Raw genomic sequence first — 12973 nt, forward strand, 5'->3', positions numbered from 1 at the left:
CAAGTCAGTGTCCTCACAACCCTCTGACTCTGTTCTTTTACTTGTCACTTGGTTTCAACTTGATATCGATAATCACTAAAGCTATGATCTCATTCCATGTCTGCTACTTGAAACACTGCTAGACTGATGTGGCCCATCTCTTGTTTATGAATATTAGGTCTAGCATGTTCTTGGTTCTTCTTCCATCAGGTGACTGCCACATAAACTTCCTACAGTCTTTTTGATAGTATTTGTGTTACAAATTACCATGTCATGTTTCAAGGCAAATTTAAGCATTCTTTCTCCTCTTTCTTTACTTCCTCCATCTCCATATTTTTCCATCCTTTACTGTCCTATCCTATCTTTGCATTCCAGTCTTCTCCAGTGATTAGTATTTGATGTGATGTGGTGCATAATCTTCACAGTTTGTGTAATGGACAGCATCATTTTAACTTTATTCTACTTGGTCCAAAATAACTATAATAATGAAAAGCAGAGTGCAATTTCAAGAAGTTAGTGGTTTAAAATATGGGATTTCATATCAGTATATTAGTAATATATAGCATATCAGTTTCATATATTGATATTATTCCAAACAAAAAACATTTGATAGAACAAACAATACCTGTCAACAGCAATAGCAGCTAGTGTTAACAAACTGGCAGTAGTAATTACAAGGGTTGCAAAAGCAGTGAAATTGCACCAAAAGATCCCAAAAACCCAACCATTCTGAATGGAAGACACAACTGCAAAAGGTAATACCAGCAGTGCTTGAGCAAGATTTGAACTGCTGAGGCTGAATACCAACCTAACAAAAAAGCAAGCATTTTAGGAAGTGGAATAAACAATTTAAATCATACGTTACTGATGTTTTTTTTTTTTTTTTTTTTTTTTTTTTTAAATAGGTATCTTGTTTTTATAAATTTTAAATTAAATGTACTATATATATATATATATATATATATATATATATATATATAATCCATCATGGTAAAATGAAATTTTTACCACTGTTAGAAAGCACTATAATCAATTAAAAACTCAGGATATGCACAATATTGGCATTAAAAATATTGCATAGAGAACAAAATTATATATTAAATATAACATCATGAAAATATAACAATATAACATTAAATATAATGTAAAACCTAGGATTATACACCCTTCTCTATAAACATATTTTATAATGTGCTATAAAAGATGGATACATATACCACTCACCAAATCTTTAGCCTTCAAGCTGATTACACTTCGCATCTTCTCAAAAGATTAAAGATGACAAATCACAAGTACTACACTGCCATGTTTCTAATGGTCAAAATATTAATAATGCAGTATAACACAGAACATCTCGACTCCACCCCCCCCTTAGTCCAGAAAGAGCAGTAATGTGCTACATGTTCAACTTTATGTAAGTGTGAAATTCAAAAAACAGCCTTGTGCTACAATAGAAAGTATGTTTCATTTGAGATCCTAAAATTTTAAGTTAAATGATTTGTTTTAAATCATTTTTCACTTTAAATGCAACAAGTCTAATTGCTTTTCATTAATACATTTATAAGGTTCCACTACTAGAGAAGTTTCAAAATATTGGTTCTTTTCAGTTATTAGACAGGAATCTATATTAAAAACTTGCAAGTCAAAGGTTATAAGCAAATGTCTGAAAATCAAGAAAGTGGTATTAGTTACAAACTGCATTAAATTCCCATTAGGGCAATTGCCTTTGGGTTAGAATAAAAACATAATATTTCACTTGGGATCCTACACATTAATATCATTACTAAATCACTTAAGGAATTGACAACATAGATACAAATATAAATTAAATTACACTTTAATAAATATTTCCAATATTTCGGCAACATCACGTTGCCATCTTCAAAAGGAACTTACAAAAAAAGGCATGTCCACGTAGGCACTACAACACAGTAACTGAGAATGAAGTGATGAAGCTATTGTTCTTCTAAAAGTCCTGATGGTGCCCTCTAGCAGGCTAAGTAGGTGTTCTTGGCCATTGGGCTGAAGGTCTGCTGATGTAAGCCTCCCAAATTTGGGGCAGTCTCATACAACCAAATTTTTTGAGGTTTGGAGAGTTTCTTAGGGCTGAGGCTGATTCCATAAATAGTCTTTCGAATTTGTATTTGCTACGGTGTATTACTGTAGCTTTCTTCCACCATATTCTGTGGCGTGTATCCAGAGCATGGTCTGTAAAACCAGAATTGCTGTACTTGTGAAAACAGATGTAGTCCTTGTGTTCAGAAATTCTGATATTCGCTGTCCTGCCTGTTTGGCCAAAGTAAGAAAGTTTACAGCTGCAAGGGAAGATTCCTTGCAGCTGTAAACTGTCTTCCCCTAGATCTACTTGGTATAAACCAGGTAGATCTAGGGGAAATGGTTGGTCTTTGTTTCTTTAGTGGAGCAAATAAGGGATGCCAATTTTCTGTGTGGTCTGTAACAGGAGGTCAAGTCATGTTTTTTTTAAGATTTTGGTTATTTTTTCCGAAGTGCCTCAGATGTAGGAAATGGTGATGGATTTAGAGTAAACCTTGTTGCAGAGCGGGGGATTGTGGTTTGGAGGTTTCAATATATATGTTTTGGATTTTTTTTTTTTTTTTTGGGGGGGGGGGTTAGTCTCCATTGGCTGAGAAAGTGTTGAGGATGTGATTTAGTTCAGTGTTTAGGGCCATGTTGTTAGAACAGATTAGTTTAGCCCTGTTGTATAGTGTTTTCACCACTCCATATTGTTGTGAGGGGGGGGGGATTGTACCTGCCTGCCTGTATGGGTGGGTTTTCTATAAACTGAGAAAACCAAGGTTCCATCAGGCTGGCAGGTGACTAGTGTGTCTAGGAAAGGGAGGCTGTTGTTTTCTTATTTTTCCAGGGTGAACCTGATTCTGGGGGTGTTGGTTGTTTAAGTGCGTTAAGGAGGAGAGAAGTGTTTCCGAGCCATGTGGCCAAATAGCAAACACATCATCAATGTAGCGAGGCCATATGGTTGGTTTTTGTGGGGCAGAAGCTACGGCTTTTTCTTCAAAGGTCTCCATAAAGAAATTGGCCAAGGGTGGGGAGAGTGGTGAACCCATGGCTGTCCCATCTATTTGTTTGTAGAATTTTCCGTGCCAAATGAAATAGTCTGAGTTCATTGTGAACTGAAATAGGGCTGAGATACTGGGAGAAAATTTAGCTTGGATTAGCTCTAAAGTTTCCTTGAGTGGGACATTTGTAAATAAGGAGGAGACGCCAAAGCTGACCATTCATTAATATCAGATTTTCATGGAAAAGATTTATTGTGGGAGGTCACCAATATCAAGCACAAAGCTTATCAAACTATGCCTTAAATTCATTCAACAGTTCTGCACTTACATAATACATTCCACTACTAACTACTTTCCATGCAAAAGAAACTGCTATCATCACCTTGCTCACACCTTCCTTATACAATATCTAGAGATGGTCACTTGTTCTACAACATCTCCCTCCATTCTATGGGGGAAAAAAAAAATCTCTTCTACATTAACCTCTCACTGAGTTAATGTGGAAGAGATTACCAACTTATAGTATAAATCATACTCCAACTCTCCTATTTATAAGACTGCAAATGCATTTCTTCCATCTGCCTTCATATCCCACATTCTACAAACCAGAACTTTGACAATCTTCTCAGGACCCTTCTCTATGAAAATCAAGTAACTAAATTTGCACACAAATTTAGTTACTGTCTGATAAAGACCTTCATATGTAGTCTGATAAAGGCCTTATACAATGGAACCATAACCTCTTTACTTCTATATATCAAGGCTCTTCTCATCATTGCATAATCCGATGTGATGTCTTTGCAACTTAAGCAATGTGACCACAAAATCTAATCTTCCAGATCTTTCATCTCCCTTCAAATTTTCTCCACAAATTTCACTTTGCATCTCATTCAAATTTCAGAACCTTACTCTTTGCTACACTGAAATGGTAGTTCCACTCACTTGCCAACTCATACAGTCCATTTCAAATCCTCTTGTAAGGCTACTTCTCTAGACTCCTCATTGTTCTTCCCAATTTTGTATCATTGGCAAAGTGTTACATACCTTCAGTTACACCCATCCCAATATCATTAATATACAAGTTAAACAACAATGGTGCCAAAACAGACCACTGCACTACACCACTAGTGATTTTTCTCTTTTGGGATAGAAACCCCAACACACATACACCTTGCTGATACCTGACAGCCAATCATCTATTCAAATCACCAATCTAGTATCGAACTCCATCTAAAGAATTTTATCATTTTGTTGCAAGTAAAAAAAAAGAATGAATGCAGATGATAACCTTGTATCAGAAGCAGATGCAATAGTTCATATCAACAGATATGAGTGCTCACTTTGCCAAGATCTATCAACCTATTGCTTATAACATAGCATGCACAACACTAACACTACACTGGATGAAGAGATAGAAGTGAATGAGAAGGAGGTTCTAGAGCTGTTGCATAACCTGGGTGAGAATCTGGCAATAGGGACAGATGGGGTATCAGCATGTATGTTCAACTGAACTGGCTAGACCCTTGACATGCTTGTATAATTTGAGTCTTAGCTCAGGAAAGATTCTGAGCTAATGGAAAGAATGAATGATAATCCCGTTGCACAAGGGTGATACAAAGACTGATATGTTTAATTATGGAGACCTATCAATATCTCTGTAGTTATTGTAAAGATTTTAGAGAATTTTCAAAGAAGCTATACTTTTTCAGCACATGGTTTACTGAAGGGAAGTCATGCCTGAGCAATTTACTCATATTTTAAAATAATTACTGCTGAGTTGGATAGAGAAAATGGATAACACAATGGCACTGTTGTCTAATCTTTAAAAGTTACCCGTGGCATGACTATAAACAATAAATTACATGATAACCACAGTAATTAACTTTAATGAAATGAAAGTTACAATATTTCATAACAGTACAGAAAATAACAGTACATCATCAGTGAATAGAAACAAGCAAATCAAATTTTCTTGTTTCTATGCATTGATGATGTACTGTTATTTTCAGTACAAAATATCTGTACTTTCATTTCATTAAAATTAATTACTGCGGTTATCATGTAATATATCGTTTAATGACTGGTAGACTTTTTCTAAAACATCCGATAAGATACTACATGAAAGGCTGTTGCATAAACTGGAGAATATGGAATTGGAATGGAAACTATTTGCTTGGATAAACAGGTTGCTGATGGAGAGGTATCAGATAATGGTATGTATCTGTTTGTGTGTATGTGTGTGTGTGGGCAGGGGGGGGGGGTGAATCAGCTAGATTTAAGGTGACCAGTAGTGTGCCCTGGGAATCAGTCAATTAGTCCTTGAACCATCATTGTTTTATCTATCTATATATCAATGAAATTGGAAAGTGCCTGACAGATCTTCAATCATTTGCTGATGATGCAAAGATAGGCAGGACAATAAGAGATGCTATTGATATATAGAATTTACAGAATGATTTGAATAGGCTGAAAGTGTGGGCAATAATAATGGCTATCGATTCAATGTTAGTAAATGTAAATCATGCACTGTGTGTTGAGATATCCGACAGCATATTATATGGGTAAGGTTGTGCTTGGAGTGTCACTCCACGTAACTGACGAGACTAGAGATCTTGGAGCTATGGTGCAGAGGAATTTGAAGTTCAAGGGTCACATAGTAAAAATTACAAATACAATCCAGAGGATAATTGCAATGTTAAAATGACATTTAACATCAACATATAAAGATATGAAAGCCATTTTGCCTCTTTACAAGGCCTTAATATAATTGCACCTGGAATACTGTGTGCAGATTTGGTCTCCTGGATTCCAAAGAGATAAGGAAGCTGTGGAAAGGGCGCAAAGAGTTACAAAGATATCAGGATTATGGAATATAGATTACGAGGGCAGATTGAGAGTATTTGGGCTGCAGACACTGGTAGAGAGAAGAAAGTGGGACAATATGATAGAGGTCTATAAACTTTTGAAAGGGCATTATAGAATATCAGTTGATAAATTTTTTCATTATATGGAAGGTGAGGAGAAGGCATCCTTGGAAGTTAAGTCTATGTGAAGTTAATAAAGGGGTGAGAGCTAGATTTTTCTCTCACAGAACTGTGAGAGAGTTAAAACAGCTTGACTGTTGTAGTCAGTGCATTTAAGTGTGAATAAGTTTAAGCAAAAGTATTACAGTTGGTGTGGGTGACATATGACCTCACTTGATGAGTCCTTAACTGGTCTAATAATAATAACAAAATGTAAGTACACAGTATACCTGCTAAGTAATGAGACAACAAACATTATATCAAAACAAAGAAGTATATTTGGAATTGTAAATTACACAGATTCAAAATAATCTCTCTCCAACTCCAAACAACGTTCACTTCTCTTGTACAGGTGTTACAATGCATGTTGGAAGTCCTGAACGGGGAACCTCCTTCAGTATCTGGGTCACACTATGTTGGATGTCATGTCCTCAATGTTGCTGCAGCACTCCACTTTCAAGGGACACTTCATCTTTGGGAAAAGGAAAAAGTTTGTGGGAGCCAAATCTGGTGAATAAGGGGATGTTGGATCGCAGATTGACTTAGAAAAATACCATGTCAATATGACTGGTGTTACCAAGAGAAAAACGACGAAAAAAAAAAAAGGCTACGATTCTTCTAAATAACAAATACAAATTTTACTTTAAGGCAATAATGATCAAGGAAAGGAAACAGTAACTATAGTAATCAAAACTTAACATGAAGATCATCTTCTTGAATAGTAGGCAATTTCAAGTAGTGATGCAAGCAAACATCAAAATGGTGTATTGAACAATGAGATTTGTGGAGGATATGGCCCAATAGAAGGCTCTGTTAAAGAAAGTGGAAGAATTTTTTTTTTTTTTTTTTTTTTGAGTTATTAGAGAATGCAACTCACATGAAGAAAAAAGAAAAGTTCATCCTTGAAGATCTAAACAGGCACAGCAGAAAATGAATATCAAACAGAAATGTTTGGGAAAAATTTTGAAGAAAAGGCCATGTATCCGCTGCATTTCTGTTCAGGATATGGAGTGGAGTAGTCATTACTAATAGCATATTCCAAGATAAAGATGCGCATAAATTCAGATGGAGAAAAGGCATGAAAAAGAAGAAAGTATCACTTATTATTAAAAGCACATCTTTGTGCTAGTCCAGGATACAACATCAAAAAAACATCTTTGTGCTAGTCCAGGATACAACAGTATAGAGGGTATTTGAAATAGGAAGCAGCCAACCACTTAGTTTTGAGCAGAATAAAAATAAATATCATACAGAAAAGAAATAAATGCAAGAAATTTTAAAAATAATGAAAGTTGAGCAACTTTCAGATGTGAACTGTAAATTCAACTATACAAATATTAATGAAGAAAAAAATGAATGAGTTTGAAAACAATCAAACCTTGGAGACTCACTGGCAGACCCAGAAGTAAACAGTGACTGATTCAGCAAGAGAGGCATGTGATGAATGACTATCCATCTCATCTTGAATCTATCCTGATATCTATATTTAATGATATTGTGAAACATATCAGGGATTCTTTAAAAGTACCTGTGGCATAACTATAAACAACAAATTACACAATAACCAGAGTAATTAACGAAATTAAAGTACAGATGTTTTGTACTGAAAATAACATATCATCAGTGCATAGAAACAAGCAAATCAAAGAAGTGAGAATACAAGGTACATACAACAATCGGTTTACCAATTAAAAATGGTTGCTGCATGCTAGAAATGAATATATTATTAAATAATAATAAAACTATTTTTGATGTTTACATAAAATGAGAATCTCACAAACTTTTGGGGGAGAGAGAGAGACAATTGTTCCGATTCAGGTTTCGCCAATGTAAATGGGCTTCCTATTTAAAACTGCTTTTATGGAGAAGATGAGCTTCATCCCACTGGATACTGTGTTTAGTGTCAATACTATGTTGTGCCAGACCTGACTTTTGAGGTTTCATGTATTCAATACAATATTGATGTTCATTAATTCTTTTTTCCACAGAATTGCCCATTTGTCCAAAGTATGTCCAAAGTATAGCGCCTCCGTAGCGCAATTGGAAGAACGACGGTACATTGCGCCCTTCGATTGGAATAGGCCTAAGTTCGATTCTCGTCGCGACGGGAGGAATCTTTATCTGGTCGATTTCAATCGATGGTGAGTTAGCCGATCTCATACGGAGGTAGCAGGGTTTTTTCTCCCGGAAACTCGGGTTTTTCATCCCGCATACATACAAATCGGCCCTTCAGAACACACGCAATTTACAGACAAAAATTACTAGTTGTGGTGGTGTTGGAGGTGGGCGGTAGATGGCGTTGATTCGTAGTAGAGGTAAGGTGTAGAGACAGTTGAAGATGTCCTCCCGCGATGAGTCTTCGGACTCCTTGGAGGTATCAGGAATAATAATAATAATAATAATAATAATAATAATATGTCAAATTACATTCACAAGGTATCTGGTAAACACCAGCTAATGATAGAGGTGACCGTTTGTCTTTTGTAGATGGTACCATCTACATCTACCATATACAAAAGACAAATGGCCACCTCTATCATTTTTTTTTTTTTCCAGAGGTCAGGCCAGTAGTCTTAACAGTGACAACTTACCATGACTTTAGCATATTATGTAGATTGTAACATAGCTCGTTTCTTTGTATATATGTGTGTATACTTCAGACCTTGATATGAAGGTCAAAATATCGGGTGAGTATTTTGATTTATATTAAACTGAAATTTTAGTATAACACAGCAGTTGTTCGTAATTTTTTAATAATGAATGCCAATCACCGTTTAACTATAATGGAAAGGACAGTGTGAGAAAATGCACACCATCTTGTGTAATTCATAATTTACGAGGGTGGTCTGAAAAGTTCTCAGCCTCGACCATAGATGGCAACACTATCGGCAAGATTTTTTTTTTTTTTCCAAGTTGGTACATCTGTCATAAGCATCCATGTGAAATTGCAAGTCATTCTATCAAGTAATTTTTTTAATACAGCCGTCTGAAGAAAAAGTGTTTACCAAAATTCTTTGTAAAAGAAGGTTTAACGCCAAAAGAAATTCATTCAATGTTCATAAACGCTTATGGGCACTCTTCTTTGTTTTCAACAATTAAGAAATGGGCTTCCAAGTTGAAATGTGGCCGTACCAACCTTTGAAGATGATCCACACGAAGGATGTCCAAAAAGTGTAGCAACACAGAAATCATTGATCAAGTGCACGAAATGTTATTGGATGACCGATGAGTCAAACTGCATGAAATTTCTGAAACTATAGGCATTTCAAAAGAACATGAAGGATATATTTTGCATGAAGAATTGCAAACAAAAAAGCTTAGTGCAAGATGGGTGCCGTACTTGCTCGCAGCAGATCAAAAACACACTCGCATGAAAATATCTGAATGGTACTTGGAGCGTTTTAGCAAGAATAAAACTGATTTTGTGCATCGATTATTACTATAGATGAAACTTGGATTCACCATTACACACCAGAATCCAAACAATGGACAGAAGCCAGTTTTCAGCGCCAAAGAAGACAAAGTCAGTTCCATCAGAGGAATGGTCACGGCATCTGTGTTTTGGTATGCTAAAGGCATTTTGTGTATTAATTATCGTGAAAAGGGTAAAACAATAACCGGGGAATATTATTCCGATCTTTTAACGATTAAAAGAAAAAAATTGTGAGAAAAGACCTGGTCTGAAGAAGAAAAAAACCATCTTTCATCAGAACAATGAACGTGCCCACAAAGGTGTTTTGGCAATGGGAAAATTAAGGGATCTGCACTATGAATTGTTCAAATATCCCCCTTATTCCCCAGATTTGGCTTCCTCTGACTGCTATCTCTTCCCAAAATAACTCTTCCTCACTGGTCAACGTTTTTCTTCGAATTAAAAGGTGATTGCAGCTTTAGAGGGGTATTTTGCAGATCTTACTGAGAACCACTACAGGGATGGGATAATGGCACTGGAGCATCACGGAATAAATGTATTAGTCTTAAGGGAGATTATGTTGAAAAATAAAAATAATTTTGAAATTATAAATTCGTTTTTTCATTGTTAGGCCAAGAACTTTTCAGACTACTCTCATATATGGATCGCATTAGAAAGGAAAGTGGTAAAAAAAAAAAAAAAAAAAAAATCAGCTAACGCCTTTTTATTCCCGTATACGGGGAGTAGGCGAGGCCATTTAGCCCTATCTAACTTTTGGAGACTGAGTGGGCAGTTCAATCTCCACTGGTACCAATCAGAGATAGATGGCCCAAGGCTATCACTAATTAAGCGGTACACAGTGAAGAGAGGCAGCTCAAATGTGCCGCCATCTCATGGTCCCTAACCCTATCACAATATATTTAATGTCTGAAATAATGCGGGTTCTATGGTCGATTTTCTTGAGTTTACAGGACGAAAAACCCGAGTTTCCGGGAGGAAAAACCTGCTTGCCCGTGCCAGAGATCGACTAACTCGGGAACCGGTCGAAAAAAGGCTTAGAAAAATTTCCTCTAGCCGCCGACTAGACTCGAAACCAAGTCTTCCTTCGTGCGGCCAAGCGCGGTGGTTGGCAAACGCCACATTCACTGAGCTACACAGGCTCAAGGAAAGTGGTATGAAACCAAATATCAAAATTCACATATTAATCTCAGCTCTTTATTTTTATGGAAAAGAAATTCTGTTTAAATCAATATAGTAGAAGCCCTTAGGTTTCCTTATACTGAAAGATCAGTTTATTTAACATTCCTGTGAAATTGGTGATTTTTATTTGTTTTACTGATCCCCCCAGAATAATTAGTTTTTTTTTATATTATGTTACATCTGATTGTTGTGCACTTATAAGATTTGGTAAATTTCCTGTTATTTTGTTGGAATACTGACATATTAAAGTGGTATAGTAAAACAGCACCAAAACCTTACAAGAATAGAAGCAACAAGGAGGAATTCTAGTGAAATGGCGCTGTTCATAATTCTGTACCAAACTCTGTTCATCAGGGCAAGGAAGCTTGCTCTGATGAACAAAATCATGCTATTTCATCAACTAATAAGTATTATTATTTATATGTGTACTTCATGGAGTCCAAAGACTCATCGTGAGAGACGTACTCTATCCATTAACACAATACCTATCATTCATCTCCTTAAACCTATTCACTGTTGGGATGCTCACAATGACCTCTGGAAATCTACTACACTCATCTACAACTCTCCAAGTAAAGACCATAGTCAGCAGACTCTTAGACAACTTCCAAGTGTGCCCCCCCCACGTTTTCCCTCTACTCCCACTTGTCAGCTAATCTGCAACCTACACACCCCCAATCTATCCTCATAGGGAACATTCTCCCAAACCTCTCACCAGCTTGGTCAATTGTCTCTAAATCCTCTCCACTACCTTCCAATCCCCAAGAAACACAGGTGACCAAAATCTGTGCACAGTAGTCAACATGTGGTTGAATCATAACCTTATAAAGAGGGATAATAACCTCCCTATGTTTGTTTGTGAATGGTTCTTCAGCATCCAAGTAATGCTCTGAGCTATTTTGCCAGCTCTTGCAATATGTCCTCTGAATTTTAAATTTCCACCATCATCCACAGATCCCTAGTCTGATCAACTTCTTGTAAACTAGTACCAGTGATATAATATGAAGTAATCTTTTCATCCCAAAATGCCTTATATTTTACAACATTGAAATTGACAACCATTGTTCTATGCCCACATTGCCAATTTATTTAAATCATCCTGTAAGATATCTACATCACCTTTATCAACCACTGTCCTCACTAGTTTTGCATCATTGATAAACAATTGAATATCCACCTTCAAATCTTCCGCTATATCATTAATGTTCAAATTAAAGAGTAGCAGTTCCAGTACAGAGCCATGGGCACTCCACTAGTCACCCTCATATGCCTTGGATTCCACTCCACCATACACCACCCTCTGATGTTTGTCACCCTTCCCTATCCATGCCACCAGCCTCATATCATTCCCATTTGCTCCAACTTATGTAATAGTTTTCCATGCATTATTCTGTCAAATGCTTTTGCAAAGTCCAGCAGTATCATGCTGTAACCATTTCCTTACTCTAATTCTGCTGTCACCTTATTATAAAATGTAAATAAATTACTGAAGCAGTACCATCATCATGCCTATCACGGATTTAGGCCTAGAGTGGCCTGTTCCGGCTTTAGAGGTCAGCGTGGAATCTCATAAGACGATGTCTTGGTTTTCTTTTTCCTAACGGTTTGTAATTTAAGGCTTGTTTTGGTAATCTTTCTGTTTTCATTCTTTCAACGTGTTCCATCCATTTGTGTTTATATCTTATTTTTTCTATTACTGATTCCTGGTTTAATTCTTTCATAATTTCTTTGTTTCTTTTGTGATCAAACAGAGTATACAGGTATCCCTTGCTTAACGCAGGATTTGATTAATGTGCCAAAATTAATTGCAACAATCCCTTGATATACGCATCAAGAGTTATGATTAACGCACCTTTAACCCTGTGGAGCTCGCGGCTGATCTGACAGATACGTGCAAAATGTTTAATATAAATATTCTTACACAAGGCAGCGTATAGCTTGGAGGTCATGAGTAGCTGTGCATTCATATGTTATGAGTGATATTCCGCACTGTTTTTTGCTTTCAGTTTGGTTTAACACATGTTATGTAAAGGTTTGTGATATTTGACAGTAAATTGTATCTGAGAGATTCCACGACCTCCGATGTTAGTATAGTATTGTTTAGTTTTTTTTTTTTTTTTTTATTCTTTGTTCAACAATTTCTAGATTGTAACTGAAAATAAATAAACCATCATGTAATACTGAAATTATTATTACGGGCGACTCCAGGGAGTCCTTAGACTCATCGAGGGACACCCTAAACATCATGTCCACACAACTATACGACATTCTCACAGTATCTATCATACCTTGCCTTGAACTCACTCACCGTCATAGCACCC

At 36.3% G+C, this 12973-nt stretch overlaps 1 protein-coding gene across 1 annotated transcript in view; it reads right to left on the bottom strand.

The window, feature by feature from the left end:
• LOC150093419 (G protein-coupled receptor 161B-like) overlaps nucleotides 1–12973 on the bottom strand; it is an 87230-nt gene that overhangs the window by 54841 nt on the left and 19416 nt on the right. Inside the window, exon 2 of the mRNA XM_090413612.1 lies at nucleotides 605–787. Coding sequence (XP_090269738.1) covers nucleotides 605–787 — 183 coding nt within the window. The remainder of the gene's footprint in view (nucleotides 1–604; nucleotides 788–12973) is intronic.

This window comes from Typopeltis vanoorti, chromosome 24 (genome assembly GCF_054136105.1).
Source record: "Typopeltis vanoorti isolate ZY-2024b chromosome 24, IOZ_Tvanoo_1.0, whole genome shotgun sequence".
Lineage (NCBI taxonomy): Eukaryota > Metazoa > Arthropoda > Arachnida > Uropygi > Thelyphonidae > Typopeltis > Typopeltis vanoorti.